We start from the raw sequence: 16,558 nt of genomic DNA on the forward strand, positions 1-16,558 counted from the left end.
TTGACCACAAGATGTAGGCGGAACGTGAGTACAGGACTTGACAGCAGTTTATGGCTTTAGAAACCACTTAGTCATGGGGGGCGGGGAGACAGGAACCCAGGAGGGGATTTCCCTAGCAGTGAGATAAATAGGACAGGACGGGGTTCCAGACAGTTCCAGTCCCGGGAGGAGCTCAGGAGGAGAAGAGACAGTGAAGGAGAACGAACAGCAGTGGAGAGCTCGACCAGGGGACTGAGGAGAAAAGAAGTCAGGGGGGTGGCCCCGACACGAAGAACCGCAGAACAGACGAGGCCCCGGGGATACCAAATTGACGACGACCTCGGACTGGTGAAGCGCTGGCAGTAGATAGGCCTAGGGCAGCCCCAGTGAAAGAGCCGCGAGGAACGTCACTACGACAGAAGGAAGGTGCAGGTACCCGGGCCTGAATATGGAGGGCTGTAAAGGAGCTGCGGCTATGGTCATTAGGAGGACGGCCAATAAATTCGGACCTGTTGTACCCGAAAATCTGCCTCCGCCTAGTCTCTGTGTTGTCTGTGCGCGGTAAGCAGTGGACCACCCCCCAATCTGGCCCTTACTACACTAGGGCGGTTCAGAATGCTATAAGCCTGCAGATTAACCCCATATCTGCAGGCTAATAGAGTTTTTTTTTCATGTGACAGGTTCTCTTTAAAATACCTTTTTTTATTATTATTATTATTATTATTATTATTATTATACATTTACCGTATTTTTCGCTTTATAAGACGCTCCGGATTATAAGACGCACCACAAATTTTGAGGAGAAAAATAGGAAAAAACTTTTTTTAATAAAATGGTGGTGCCTCTTATACTCCAGGTGTCTTATTGCTTACTGGGGGTGGTGGCTGCAGTGAAGTGGGGTCCCAGGGTCGCTGCTGGAGGAAGCAGGAGTGGGGTGATACTGCAGGCCGCAGGAAGGGATGAGAGGGTGCTCTGATGTGCAGCGCGCTGCCAGGGGGGCTAGTGATGCTATCAGGGGGGCTCGTGCTGCTATCAGGTGGGCTTGTGCTGCTGCCAGGGGTCTGTGCTGCTACCATGGGGGCTCGTGCTGCTATCAGGGGGGCTTGTCCTGCTGCCAGGGGGGTCTGTGCAGCAGCCCGGGGCTCTGCTGACACTTACCGGGTGTAGGCCGCAGGGGTGTCCGGGCGTCTCCGGGTGTCCGTCGGCGCTGTGGGTGTCACCGGGTGCCCAGCTGTGTCTCCACGTGCCCAGCGGTGTCTCCGGTTCCCATCCCGGGGCTCTGCCGACATTTTGCGACAGGCCAGAGCCCCGGGGCTCCCTCTCGGTTCCCTCTGTATTGGCTGGCTCCGGCAATATGGCGGCCGCCGCCGGGGACGGCGCATGCGCTGATGGTGATCTCAGGACTGAGATCTCGAGGGATGAGATTTCAGCGCTGAAATCTCATCCCTCGAGATCTCAGTCCCGAGATCACCATCAGCGCATGCGCCGTCCCCGGTGGCGGCCGCCATATTGCCGGAGCCAGCCAATACAGAGGGAACCCCGGGCTCTGGCCTGTCGCAAAATGTCGGCAGAGCCCCGGGATGGGAACCGGAGACACCGCTGGGCACGTGGAGACACGGCTGGGTACCCGGCGACACCCACAGCGCCGACGGACACCCGGAGACGCCCGGACACCCCTGCGGCCTACACCCGATAAGGTATATCCTCTTTGTAAGACGCACTTTTTTTCCCCCACACTTGGGGGGAAAATGGGGGTGCGTCTTACAAAGGGGGTATTTTCCTGATGATACATGTGTGTTTACTGCAAGAGATCTGCTTGCAGTAAACACACGTGTCCTCAGGTTCAATAGTGTACGCAGTGTGTATTGAATGCTGTGTCTTTTTTATGGTTCACTCTTGATCCTGATGATACATGTGGGTTTACTGCAAGAGATCTGCTTGCAGTAAACACACATGTGTCCTCAGGTTCAATAGTGTACGCATTGTGTATTGAATGCTGTGTCTTTTTTATGGTTCACTCTTGATCCTGATGATACATGTGGGTTTACTGCAAGAGATCTACTTGCAGTAAACACACATGTGTACTCAGGTTCAATAGTGAATGCATTTTTATTTGAATTATTGGTGATTCAGCATTGATGACAACTCAGGTGTGTGTGTTAATACAGATACCATCATTGTGTTGTCCAACCTAATTTTGTTTTTCTTTTTCATTGTTTCAACAGTGAACAAAGTCCGCACACGTTGGCGCTCGATGAAGGACCGTTTCAACACTGATGTTCGTGCTGAGGGACAGGTTCGCAGTGGCTCTTCTGCAAGGACAAGAACCAAGTATCGGTATCATCGCGCCTTGGAATTCTTACGACCAGTACTTGCCACCAGAGCGTAAGTATTTTTTTTTTTTTTTTAATTTTTTTTTGGCTTATTAACCCTAATTTATATTCCACAGCTGATCCGTCTTGTTAATGCTGGATACTAATGTTCACCTTTTTTTTCCACAACACCTGGAGCAGCACCCTGCAACCTGTCCCGGGAGCGGTTCTTCATCGATCGACCTCGGACCCGTCCCAGCCATCCGACTGCCAGGAAGCAAGTTGCAGGTCAGCAACACAGATAGCTGGTGACCAGGAAGCTGGTCAAGGAGGTGTTGCCCTGTCCCAGGTCTCTGCCACTGGTTATGCGGGCACTACCCGCCAGCGGCAGAGGGCCTCGGACAGGCCTGTCTTGCCCGAGTTCATGTACTTGAGCGAGGCCTTTCATGCCAGTCTCAAGACGCTGTCCGAAAGAGTGGAAAGTGGATTTTCTCTAATGGAACGTGGTTTTAACTACATGGAACACCTCTTCCACTCTTCCGCACAGCGCCTTGACCGGCTGGAGGCCGACCTCAATAGACCAGCGCACAATTTCTTTAGTAAAATTGAACGGGGCATGGCGGATCACCTTAGTCCTGAGCAACAGCTGACTGTCTTACACGCCTGCAACATTGCTTACTTGCAGGCTATGCAGCATAATCAGTACGTGCAGCAGTCAGTGATGTCATTCCCACATGTGCCACCACTGACTCGCTTCACCACAGTACCGACTTCTGCTGCATATCACTGCACAGCCACCTGCATTCCTAGCCAAGCTGGGCACCACTACACCACACCAATGTCGAGTGCTGCTGGACACTCCACCCCCGCCGCCACCACCATGTCATGCGCTGCTCCTGTCTGGAGCACCAGTACTGCCACCATTACCACATCTTGGCGCACCTCCAGGGCTAAATCTCGTTGGGCCACCACCCCTTCACCTGTTCGCACAGAAAAAACATCTCCGGATCGGAGCACCGCCACTTCTCCAATGCATGAGAGCATCACCACAACTCCGCACCATACAAGGAGCACCCCCCAACCACCACTCTTCAGAGGACCACCACCACATCTCCTCATAGGAGCACCACCACCACTACTCTGCAGAGGATCACCGCCAACACTTCGCCTCCTCATGGCACCTCCAAAACTCAACATCAGAGTAGCACCGCCACCACTTCACCAGATCGGAGCACCGCCCACACTTCTCCCACCAGAAGCACCGGGCATAATTCACCTTCCATGAGCACCGTCACCACCATTACACCTACAAGGAGCACCGCCAGCGCCACCACCGAGCACCCTAGGGGAGACTCTCATTCTGTTTTTTATTCACATCGTCCACGGACCAGCAGCTCTAGGCGGTCAAGCCATGGAAGGCGGTCACACGGTGGTAGTCGGTCCAGGCACGTGACTCCTGCCCCAAAGAAGAAAAAACAAAAGACTTTGTTACTCAATCCCCCCTCTCCTTCCAATGTTTCGCAACCTCCTTCCTCCTTTATCATGCCTGACCTCCCTTCCCCCAGTAATTTAGCAGCAAATTCACCTAGAACCCCTTCCTCAGTTTCCAGCCGTTCATCCTCTCTCCACACCCCCAAAGTATCCAACACTTCTCCCAAACGTCCTTCTAAGTGAAAATAATTTTATTAAAAAAAAAATAAACATTGTATATTTTGTGTTCAAATAATGTTTGGTTAATGTGTCTTTCGCCGCCTACACACACTGCGCCGTACACACACTGCGCCGTACACTTTTCTTTTTTGTGTACACATAGCTCCAGAAATTACACATGTTTCGTCTGTCAATTTTGGAGATATGTATCTGCAAACAAGAAAAACTCAGTATACGTTCATTTTTTACATGGCCTCAGTGTCTTTGCTCAGGTAGCGTAATAGATGATGGTGTTGACTGCAAGGACTATCTATTGTTACCTTGATGAGTATCCTTATCAGTTAATCTACTATGGTGTTTTGTAACATCATTTTACTGTTTGGAATACAATCCAAGGTTATTATAGATAGACTTTGTAAATCAGGGTTCCCCAACTCCAGTCCTCAAGGCCCACCAACAGATCATGTTTTCAGGATTTCCTTAGTATTGCTCACGTGATAATTGCATCACCTGTGCAATACAAAGGGAATCCTGAAAACATGATCTGTTGGTGGGCCTTGAGGACTGGAGTTGGTGAACCAAGTTCTAAACAACCTCATACTCTATTTAATGTGTGTTTACAAAGTGAGGAGATGATGTTGAAAATACACGTCATATGGTCATGAACCTGGCATTGTATCATAGTTTGAAGAAAAAACCATACAGGTATAAACACAGGCATTTTATTAACATACACAACACATAAAAATTAGGTTACACCATTTGCTCTTGCCAGGCCACCCGTCCAACATCAGAGGTGAAGTAGGTCGCAAATTGGTCCCTCATTTGCCCTACTTCAACAGATGACCATAGAGGGTGCTGATTAAATTCTGGCAAGGGGTTAGGAAAGGAATCAGCTAGTTCAAAACTAGGGTGCTCTCTATCCATCACAAAATTGTGTAGAACAACACAGGCCTTCACCACCTCATCCACAGTTTCTGGTTTAAGATTAATGGCTGTGGAGAGAATTCGCCATCTGGATACTAGTATACCAAAGGCACCCTCTACAGTTCTTCTGGCCCTGGTCAACCTGTAATTAAAAATTCTTTTAGTGTGGTCCAAGTCCCGGCTGGAGTATGGTTTGAGCAGGTGCTGGCACATCTAGAATGCCTCATCCCCAACCATTACAAAGGGCTGTGGCGGACCTTCGGTGTTGGGAAGAGGCCGTGGCATGGGGAAATTGAACTGGTTGCCATACAACCTCCGTCCCATGTCTGAGTTCTTAAAAGCCTGGAGTCATTTCCACGCCCAAATGCACCAATGTCCACTGCAACAAACTTACAGTCTGCATCAGAAATGGCCATTAGTACTGTAGAGAAGTACTTTTTATAGTTGTAGTACTCTGGTCCAGTTCTCTTGGGTTTTATAATCCTGATGTGTTTCCCATCCACCGCACCCAAACAATTAGGGAAATTGCAGACTGTCCAAAATCTTTCTGCATTTTCAAGCCACTTTTCCACGGTGGGCAGGGGCATAAATTCTGGACAGAGAACGTCCCACAAAGCCCGGCAGGTGTCTGCAACTATTCCAGACAAGGTGGCTATTCCAAGACGGAACTGGAAGTGCAGAGAAGAGAGGGTCTCTCCAGTATCCAGGAATCTGGGACACAAAGAAACAACAAGAATTTATATTTGTGTATAGGGATTTTTTACACATTAAAAAAAAAAAAAAGGGCACACCAATAAATAAATATGCATCCTTTTCTTTAAAAAAATGCCTCAAACCAATGCAGCATACTTTTAGTACATGGCAGATCAAGAATTCTGCCATAATATAGTACTACATCAAAGAACCAATACTATCATGCAGTCAGTGGTTACGTACCATAATGTGACCAGGAGCCGTTCCTCGGCAGGAATCGCACGACGGAGCTGTGTGTCCTGTCTACGGATGACATCTTGTACACGACCAAGTAAATACATGAAGCTTTGTTGGGACATCCGTGTGTAATCCGTAAATTTATCCGGGTTTGCCTGTAGCTCGCTGTAGAGGGTGTGGTACGCTCCACGGTTCTCCCGGAGTTCAACAATAGGATGAATCCACAAATGCCGCCGCTGCCGTCTTCGCTGTCTCTCTCTCTTTGTTCATGGCAAGCAACTGCGTAAGCTTGAGCCATCCTAATGTCCAGATCCAAGTTGAAGTGAAAGCTTTTCCAGCGCAGATCCATGTCTTCATCAAAAACTGCTAGCAACTGGGAAGAATAGCTGTAAACTGGGTCTAGATAAGGAATTCCAATAACACACGCCCACTGCTGTCCAATTGGTAGAGTATGAGTCATAATTGGTCAATGATTTGAATCCTGTGATTGTGACATTATGCGCAATAATCACGCAAACGCATGCAAAACGTTTACAAACGCATATAATCGCTGCGTTTTTTTGGCTTACCGGGCACGAATATGTCCCAAAAAAACGCTGCGTTTACAAGCGTTTTTTTGTATGCGTTTGATGTGTGCTCCAAACGCAGCGCAAAAAAACGCTAGTGTGAAAGACAAGGCACACACAAGTACAGAAGGAGAGAGGACCCTGCCCGCGAGGGCTCACAGTCTACAGGCTTGAAGTATTATTCTCAACATTAGAAGTTATCTCCTACACATGAAATAGGTAATAACTTGTTGATAAATGGGTGTCCGACTGCTGAGACCTCCACCGATTCTGAGAACAGCGGTCTAACTCCCCTCGTCAGGATGGAGCCGTGGACACACACGCATGCCAATCCTTCATTTATTCTCAGTGGGACAACCAGAGGCAGTCGATAGGGCATTTTAGAGCCCTGTTCTCAGGATCGGTGGTGACCCCAATGGTCAGACCCCAATCCATGACCAAGTTATCACCGACCCTTGGGTAATATATAAAATTGTCAGTGTACCACATTCTATGGGATTTGGACATTATTGCTGTGTACCCACAATGAGTTTTTGGAGCGTTTTTCACACTGGGTATTTTCACTGTATCAAAAACGCCATGTCTCAAGGTATGTGCAAACGGTTAGTAAGCGCTGCGGGTTGGACGTAGTGTACTTATGCAGCGTCAAACCCGCAGCAGTCAGATGTTACAGCATAGTGGAGGGAATTTCAAGAAATCCCATGTCCACTATGCATCCACAGACGCCCGCGGATCAACCACTGACATACGGCGTGTCTCTCCAGACTGCAGCATGTCAATCTCTCTTGTGGAGACATGAGTCTTCACAAAAGAAATTTCACCCATAGAATGTATTGGATGCAGTGAATCCCCATGATTCAGCGAACACGAGGATTAACCTGCGTTCAACAGATGGCAGCGCTTTGGACGCAGCGGACATGCGTTGCGTCCAAAGTGCTGCTAGTTCCGGATCATCTGCACATACCCTTACAGATCCAGCAAAGTGGATGGGATTTATAGAAATCTCATGCATTCTGTGCTTTTTGTCACTAAGCTTGAACAGACCTGCGGTTAATGTTTCGAATCTGCAACATGCTAATTTCTCTTGCGATTTCGCTGAGGTTTCTGTGCAGATTTTTCCCATAGATGTAGAAAATCTGCAGGTAAGGAACACACGTGTTCTTAGTGCATTTCAGCGGCGGAAACGCATCGAAAAAGCATCTAATCTGCAAAAGACTATATCAATAAAGTTTTGCCCAAGCCATATTCCAGGAAGTATCAAAGACAAAGCAGCTTTATTTAAAACATGACACACCAACAAGAGACAAAAAAACACAGGGTCAAAAACACAAATTAAAGAACACAAGGAATCTGCAAAATCAAAAACTCACCAAAAGCTCACTGTGGAAATGTGGCCTAAAGGGAACTTACTATCAAATGTCCCATTGTTAAACTGCTGCCTTTGCTTCTAATTAAGATCCCAACAATCAGTTCTGTGCGCCCCTGCAACCTGGCTTACCGCAAGAGAATAAACTTTGTACATCCTCCCCCTGTATGGTTAAATGACTGCTGATCGGCTACATGAAGCCAATCGACTATACAGACAGGTAGACACGTAGACAGGCTGACCGCACTACTGTGTGCACAGAACAAGCTAACAATGAGCGCATGTGCTCTCATAAGAAGGTGTTATCCGGCTATATATTGCTATAGAAAGAAAACTTCAAACTAAAGAAGGAGGTTTTTGCTTGCAGGTACATAATACATTAGGAACCTCATGAAAAAAACTATTAGTAATTCCTATTGCAGCCAACAAGATTAATTCTATACTGGGAATGTAAAAATTGTAATCTGATTGGTTGCTTTAGGCAACAAATGTGGTACCGTACATTTCGGGTTTGTGCATAAGCCCCCGTGCATCAATTGGAACACATTTTTCTAGCTTTACTCCCCTAATTAAATACATAGTGGATTTTATGTCCGAAAATTTTTTTTGAAAATTTCCTGGCTTTTATTTAAAATAATCAGGAGAGACAAGAAAACGTCTGAGGAGAATGTGCAGAGTGCAGCAAACATTTCCATGGCAATAATTAAGACGAAATATGCTAAATTATTGTATTCTTCTTTTAGTAATCATGTATATTGCCGCTTACCAGTCCATCCACTGCGGTTCTCCTTGCTGACATCCGCCCCATGATTGAGCAGTACTTTAGCACACTCCAAGTAACCTAATGTGGTAGCAAGATGCAGTGGGGTCCGTCCCCGAGGGTCCACCTGTTCAATCTGGTCCTACAAATAAAAAAAAAAAAGGCCTTCATAAATATAGAGATTCTCAGTTCTTCACCCTAAGCAGAGATACAGTGGACAAAATAATACAGTGCTATACTTATTTGTTTTGTGCAATCGAACATGTAAGTAATAATGTATAATAAAGGGACAAATGACAATATTCACTATCCTGCCCATCATTAATGTGGGCCGCACATAACCACAGTCTAACCTAAAATGTTTTAAATACAAAAGAAGCTGTCACCTCCAACCTGACATCTGTTTAATGAATCATCTGAAAAAACGATTTTGCGGTAATTTTTCTTTTAAGGGCTCGTGCTTTTGCTGATATCTTATTTCCTGCAGAATAAAAAATGCTGCACTTTACAGTAACAGGAACGTGAATGGGATTTCTGAAACTTCATACACGTTGTTTATTTTTCTTTGCAGATTCGAACCACCAAATTGTTTTATCATATATGCTAATGCTACTGCCAATAAGGTAAGCTTAGGAGAAGGGACAATGCTACCTGTGTGGTGGAGGGAGACATTGCTGCTACAACCAGGGTGGTGTTGGAAAAAGTATGATGCTTCTAAAAGTGGGTCACAATACTACTTTCAGAAAGGGAAAGGTTGGCAGAATGCTAGCAGGGGAAGTTTGGGAAGGGGCCAACATGACCACAAGGGTGAAATGGGAAGGGTGTCGAGACTGCTGCAAATGGGGAAGAGGAACAATGCTGAAGCCAAAGAGAAAAATATGAGAAGAGGGACGCTGCTGCCATCAGTGGGGAAAGTGTAGGAAGGGTGACACTGCTGATGCCAGTGGTGCTGTACAGTGATATTTGTTTAGCATTGCAGGGAGGTACATTGTTTGGCACTGTAATATTTGCTTGGCCCTGCATGGGAAGTACGTTGCACTGCACTATAATATTTATAATATTTGTGTAGCCCTGCAGGGGAGGTATGTTGTTCTGCACTGTGGTATTTGTGTAGCCCTGCAGGGGAGGTATGTTGTTCTGCACTGTGGTATTTGTGTAGCCCTGCAGGGGAGGTACGTTGTTCTGCACTGTGGTATTTGTGTAGGCCTGTAGGGGAGGTACGTTGTTCTGCACTGTGGTATTTGTGTAGCCCTGCAGGGGAGGTACGTTGTTCTGCACTGTAATTTTTGTGTAGCCCTGCAGGGGAGGTATGTTGTTCTGCACTGTGGTATTTGTGTAGCCCTGCAGGGCAGGTACGTTGTTCTGCACTGTGGTATTTGTGTAGCCCTGTAGGGGAGGTACGTTGTTCTGCACTGTGGTATTTGTGTAGCCCTGCAGGGGAGGTACGTTGTTCTGCACTGTGGTATTTGTGTAGGCCTGTAGGGGAGGTATGTTGTTCTGCACTGTGGTATTTGTGTAGGCCTGTAGGGGAGGTACGTTGTTCTGCACTGTGGTATTTGTGTAGCCCTGCAGGGGAGGTATGTTGTTCTGCACTGTAATATTTGTGTAGCCCTGCAGGGGAGGTATATTGTTCTTCACTGTGGTATTTGTGTAGCCCTGCAGGGGAGGTGTGTTGTTCTGCACTGTGGTATTTGTGTAGCCCTGCAGGGGAGGTATGTTGTTCTGCACTGTGGCATTTGTGTAGCCCTGCAGGGGAGGTGTGTTGTTCTGCACTGTGGTATTTGTGTAGCCCTGCAGGGGAGGTGTGTTGTTCTGCACTGTGGTATTTGTGTAGCCCTGCAGGGGAGGTATGTTGTTCTGCACTGTGGCATTTGTGTAGGCCTGCAGGGGAGGTGTGTTGTTCTGCAATGTGGTATTTGTGTAGCCCTGTAGGGGAAGTGCGTTGTTCTGCACTGTGGTATTTGTGTAGCCCTGCAGGGGAAGTATGCTGTTCTGCACTGTGGTATTTGGGTAGCCATGTAGGGGAGGCACATTGTTCTGTATTGTGGTATTTGTGTAGCCCTGCAGGGGAGGTATATTGTTCTGTACTGTGGTATTTGTGTAGCCCTGCAGGGGAGGTATGTTGTTCTGCACTGTGGTACTTGTGTAGCCCTGCAGGGGAGGTATGTTGTTCTGCACTGTGTTTTTTGTGTAGCCCTGCAGGGGAGGTACGTTGTTCTGCACTGTAATTTTTGTGTAGCCCTGCAGGGGAGGGATATTGTTCTGTACTGTGGTATTTGTGTAGCCCTGCAGGGGAGGCATGTTGTTCTGCACTGTGGTATTTGTGTAGCCCTGCAGGGGAGGTATGTTGTTCTGCACTGTGGTATTTGTGTAGCCCTGCAGGGGAGGTACGTTGTTCTGCACTGTGGTATTTGTGTAGGCCTGTAGGGGAGGTACGTTGTTCTGCACTGTGGTATTTGTGTAGCCCTGCAGGGGAGGTACGTTGTTATGCACTGTAATTTTTGTGTAGCCCTGCAGGGGAGGTATGTTGTTCTGCACTGTGGTATTTGTGTAGCCCTGCAGGGGAGGTACGTTGTTCTGCACTGTGGTATTTGTGTAGCCCTGTAGGGGAGGTACGTTGTTCTGCACTGTGGTATTTGTGTAGCCCTGCAGGGGAGGTACGTTGCTCTGCACTGTGGTATTTGTGTAGCCCTGCAGGGGAGGTATGTTGTTCTGCACTGTAATATTTGTGTAGCCCTGCAGGGGAGGTATATTGTTCTTCACTGTGGTATTTGTGTAGCCCTGCAGGGGAGGTGTGTTGTTCTACACTGTGGTATTTGTGTAGCCCTGCAGGGGAGGTATGTTGTTCTGCACTGTGGTATTTGTGTGGCCCTGCAGGGGAGGTGTGTTGTTCTGCACTGTGGTATTTGTGTAGCCCTGCAGGGGAGGTATGTTGTTCTGCACTGTGGCATTTGTGTAGCCCTGCAGGGGAGGTGTGTTGTTCTGCAATGTGGTATTTGTGTAGCCCTGTAGGGGAAGTGCGTTGTTCTGCACTGTGGTATTTGTGTAGCCCTGCAGGGGAAGTATGCTGTTCTGCACTGTGGTATTTGGGTAGCCATGTAGGGGAGGTACATTGTTCTGTATTGTGGTATTTGTGTAGCCCTTCAGGGGAGGTATATTGTTCTGTACTGTGGTATTTGTGTAGCCCTGTAGGGGAGGTACGTTGTTCTGCACTGTGGTATTTGTGTAGCCCTGCAGGGGAGGTACGTTGTTCTGCACTGTGGTATTTGTGTAGGCCTGTAGGGGAGGTATGTTGTTCTGCACTGTGGTATTTGTGTAGGCCTGTAGGGGAGGTACGTTGTTCTGCACTGTGGTATTTGTGTAGCCCTGCAGGGGAGGTATGTTGTTCTGCACTGTAATATTTGTGTAGCCCTGCAGGGGAGGTATATTGTTCTTCACTGTGGTATTTGTGTAGCCCTGCAGGGGAGGTGTGTTGTTCTGCACTGTGGTATTTGTGTAGCCCTGCAGGGGAGGTATGTTGTTCTGCACTGTGGCATTTGTGTAGCCCTGCAGGGGAGGTGTGTTGTTCTGCACTGTGGTATTTGTGTAGCCCTGCAGGGGAGGTGTGTTGTTCTGCACTGTGGTATTTGTGTAGCCCTGCAGGGGAGGTATGTTGTTCTGCACTGTGGCATTTGTGTAGGCCTGCAGGGGAGGTGTGTTGTTCTGCAATGTGGTATTTGTGTAGCCCTGTAGGGGAAGTGCGTTGTTCTGCACTGTGGTATTTGTGTAGCCCTGCAGGGGAAGTATGCTGTTCTGCACTGTGGTATTTGGGTAGCCATGTAGGGGAGGCACATTGTTCTGTATTGTGGTATTTGTGTAGCCCTGCAGGGGAGGTATATTGTTCTGTACTGTGGTATTTGTGTAGCCCTGCAGGGGAGGTATGTTGTTCTGCACTGTGGTATTTGTGTAGCCCTGCAGGGGAGGTATGTTGTTCTGCACTGTGTTTTTTGTGTAGCCCTGCAGGGGAGGTACGTTGTTCTGCACTGTAATTTTTGTGTAGCCCTGCAGGGGAGGGATATTGTTCTGTACTGTGGTATTTGTGTAGCCCTGCAGGGGAGGCATGTTGTTCTGCACTGTGGTATTTGTGTAGCCCTGCAGGGGAGGTATGTTGTTCTGCACTGTGGTATTTGTGTAGCCCTGCAGGGGAGGTACGTTGTTCTGCACTGTGGTATTTGTGTAGGCCTGTAGGGGAGGTACGTTGTTCTGCACTGTGGTATTTGTGTAGCCCTGCAGGGGAGGTACGTTGTTATGCACTGTAATTTTTGTGTAGCCCTGCAGGGGAGGTATGTTGTTCTGCACTGTGGTATTTGTGTAGCCCTGCAGGGGAGGTACGTTGTTCTGCACTGTGGTATTTGTGTAGCCCTGTAGGGGAGGTACGTTGTTCTGCACTGTGGTATTTGTGTAGCCCTGCAGGGGAGGTACGTTGCTCTGCACTGTGGTATTTGTGTAGCCCTGCAGGGGAGGTATGTTGTTCTGCACTGTAATATTTGTGTAGCCCTGCAGGGGAGGTATATTGTTCTTCACTGTGGTATTTGTGTAGCCCTGCAGGGGAGGTGTGTTGTTCTACACTGTGGTATTTGTGTAGCCCTGCAGGGGAGGTATGTTGTTCTGCACTGTGGTATTTGTGTGGCCCTGCAGGGGAGGTGTGTTGTTCTGCACTGTGGTATTTGTGTAGCCCTGCAGGGGAGGTATGTTGTTCTGCACTGTGGCATTTGTGTAGCCCTGCAGGGGAGGTGTGTTGTTCTGCAATGTGGTATTTGTGTAGCCCTGTAGGGGAAGTGCGTTGTTCTGCACTGTGGTATTTGTGTAGCCCTGCAGGGGAAGTATGCTGTTCTGCACTGTGGTATTTGGGTAGCCATGTAGGGGAGGTACATTGTTCTGTATTGTGGTATTTGTGTAGCCCTTCAGGGGAGGTATATTGTTCTGTACTGTGGTATTTGTGTAGCCCTGCAGGGGAGGTATGTTGTTCTGCACTGTGGTATTTGTGTAGCCCTGCAGGGGAGGTATGTTGTTCTGCACTGTGTTTTTTGTGTAGCCCTGCAGGGGAGGTACGTTGTTCTGCACTGTAATTTTTGTGTAGCCCTGCAGGGGAGGGATATTGTTCTGTACTGTGGTATTTGTGTAGCCCTGCAGGGGTGGTATGTTGTTCTGCACTGTGGTATTTGTGTAGCCCTGCAGGGGAGGTATGTTGTTCTGCACTGTGGTATTTGTGTAGCCCTGCAGGGGAGGTATGTTGTTCTGCACTGTGTTTTTTGTGTAGCCCTGCAGGGGAGGTACGTTGTTCTGCACTGTAATTTTTGTGTAGCCCTGCAGGGGAGGGATATTGTTCTGTACTGTGGTATTTGTGTAGCCCTGCAGAGGTGGTATGTTGTTCTGCACTGTGGTATTTGTGTAGCCCTGCAGGGGAGGTATGTTGTTCTGCACTGTGTTTTTTGTGTAGCCCTGCAGGGGAGGTACGTTGTTCTGCACTGTAATTTTTGTGTAGCCCTGCAGGGGAGGGATATTGTTCTGTACTGTGGTATTTGTGTAGCCCTGCAGGGGTGGTATGTTGTTCTGCACTGTGGTATTTGTGTAGCCCTGCAGGGGAGGTATGTTGTTCTGCACTGTGGTATTTGTGTAGCCCTGCAGGGGAGGTATGTTGTTCTGCACTGTGTTTTTTGTGTAGCCCTGCAGGGGAGGTACGTTGTTCTGCACTGTAATTTTTGTGTAGCCCTGCAGGGGAGGGATATTGTTCTGTACTGTGGTATTTGTGTAGCCCTGCAGAGGTGGTATGTTGTTCTGCACTGTGGTATTTGTGTAGCCCTGCAGGGGAGGTATGTTGTTCTGCACTGTGGTATTTGTGTAGCCCTGCAGGGGAGGTATGTTGTTCTGCACTGTGGTATTTGTGTAGCCCTGCAGGGGAGGTATGTTGTTCTGCACTGTGGTATTTGTGTAGCCCTTCAGGGGAGGTACGTTGTTCTGCACTGTAATTTTGTGTAGCCCTGCAGGGGAGGTGTATTGTTTGGTACTGTGGTATTTGTGTAGCCCTGCAGGGGAAGTATGTTGTTCTGCACTGTAATATTTGTGTAGCCCTGCAGGGGAGGTATGTTGTTCTGCACTGTGATATTTGTGTAGCCCTGCAGGGGAGGTACATTGTTCCGTACTGTGGTATTTGTGTAGCCCTGCAGGGGAGGTATGTTGTTCTGCACTGTGGTATTTGTGTAGCCCTGCAGGGGAGGTACATTGTTCTGTACTGTGGTATTTGTGTAGCCCTGCAGGGGAGGTACAGTGGGGCAAAAAAGTATTTAGTCAGTCAGCAATAGTGCAAGTTCCACCACTTAAAAAGATGAGAGGCGTCTGTAATTTACATCATAGGTAGACCTCAACTATGGGAGACAAACTGAGAAAAAAAAATCCAGAAAATCACATTGTCTGTTTTTTTTTTCCTTTTATTTGCATATTATGGTGGAAAATAAGTATTTGGTTAGAAACAAAATTTCATCTCAATACTTTGTGATATATCCTTTGTTGGCAATGACAGAGGTCAAACGTTTTCTGTAAGTCTTCACAAGGTTGCCACACACTGTTGTTGGTATGTTGGCCCATTCCTCCATGCAGATCTCCTCTAGAGCAGTGATTCGCTTGGCAACACGGACTTTCAACTCCCTCCAAAGGTTTTCTATAGGGTTGAGATCTGGAGACTGGCTAGGCCACTCCAGGACCTTGAAATGCTTCTTACGAAGCCACTCCTTCGTTGCCCTGGCGGTGTGCTTTGGATCATTGTCATGTTGAAAGACCCAGCCACGTTTCATCATCAATGCCCTTGCTGATGGAAGGAGGTTTGCACTCAAAATCTCACGATACATGGCCCCATTCATTCTTTCATGTACCCGGATCAGTCGTCCTGGCCCCTTTGCAGAGAAACAGCCCCAAAGCATGATGTTTCCACCACCATGCTTTACAGTAGGTATGGTGTTTGATGGATGCAACTCAGTATTCTTTTTCCTCCAAACACGACAAGTTGTGTTTCTACCAAACAGTTCCAGTTTGGTTTCATCAGACCATAGGACATTCTCCCAAAACTCCTCTGGATCATCCAAATGCTCTCTAGCAAACTTCAGACGGGCCCGGACATGTACAGGCTTAAGCAGTGGGACACGTCTGGCACTGCAGGATCTGAGTCCATGGTGGCGTAGTGTGTTACTTATGGTAGGCCTTGTTACATTGGTCCCAGCTCTCTGCAGTTCATTCACTAGGTCCCCCCGCGTGGTTCTGGGATTTTTGCTCACCGTTCTTGTGATCATTCTGACCCCACAGGGTGGGATTTTGCGTGGAGCACCAGATCGAGGGAGATTATCAGTGGTCTTGTATGTCTTCCATTTTCTAATTATTGCTCCCACAGTTGATTTCTTCACTCCAAGCTGGTTGGCTATTGCAGATTCAGTCTTCCCAGCCTGGTGCAGGGCTACAATTTTGTTTCTGGTGTCCTTTGACAGCTCTTTGGTCTTCACCATAGTGGAGTTTGGAGTCAGACTGTTTGAGGGTGTGCACAGGTGTCTTTTTATTATGATAACAAGTTTAAACAGGTGCCATTACTACAGGTAATGAGTGGAGGAAAGAGGAGACTCTTAAAGAAGAAGTTACAGGTCTGTGAGAGCCAGAAATCTTGATTGCTTGTTTCTGACCAAATACTTATTTTCCACCATAATATGCAAATAAAAGGAAAAAAAAAACAGACAATGTGATTTTCTGGATTTTTTTTTCTCAGTTTGTCTCCCATAGTTGAGGTCTACCTATGATGTAAATTACAGACGCCTCTCATCTTTTTAAGTGGTGGAACTTGCACTATTGCTGACTGACTAAATACTTTTTTGCCCCACTGTATGTTGTTCTGCACTGTGGTATTTGTGTACCCCTGTAGGGGAGGCACATTGTTCTGTACTGTGGTATTTGTGTAGGTACATTGTTCTGCACTGTAGTATTTATTTGGCACTGCTGGGGAGGTATTACATGCTGCGCTGTAGTATTTTATTGGTGATTCTGGGGGTAT

General features: G+C 47.6%; 1 protein-coding gene across 6 annotated transcripts in view; it reads right to left on the reverse strand.

The window, feature by feature from the left end:
* ANKRD13B (ankyrin repeat domain 13B) overlaps positions 1 to 16,558 on the reverse strand; it is a 281,995-nt gene that overhangs the window by 56,126 nt on the left and 209,311 nt on the right. For all 6 annotated transcript variants that reach the window (XM_073565456.1, XM_073565446.1, XM_073565444.1 and 3 more), the window contains exon 2: positions 8,497 to 8,632. In XM_073565456.1, coding sequence (XP_073421557.1) covers positions 8,497 to 8,632 — 136 coding nt within the window. The remainder of the gene's footprint in view (positions 1 to 8,496; positions 8,633 to 16,558) is intronic.

The sequence above is a fragment of the Dendrobates tinctorius genome, unplaced genomic scaffold, assembly GCF_039654945.1.
Source record: "Dendrobates tinctorius isolate UK_male_01 unplaced genomic scaffold, ASM3965494v1 ptg000016l, whole genome shotgun sequence".
Lineage (NCBI taxonomy): Eukaryota > Metazoa > Chordata > Amphibia > Anura > Dendrobatidae > Dendrobates > Dendrobates tinctorius.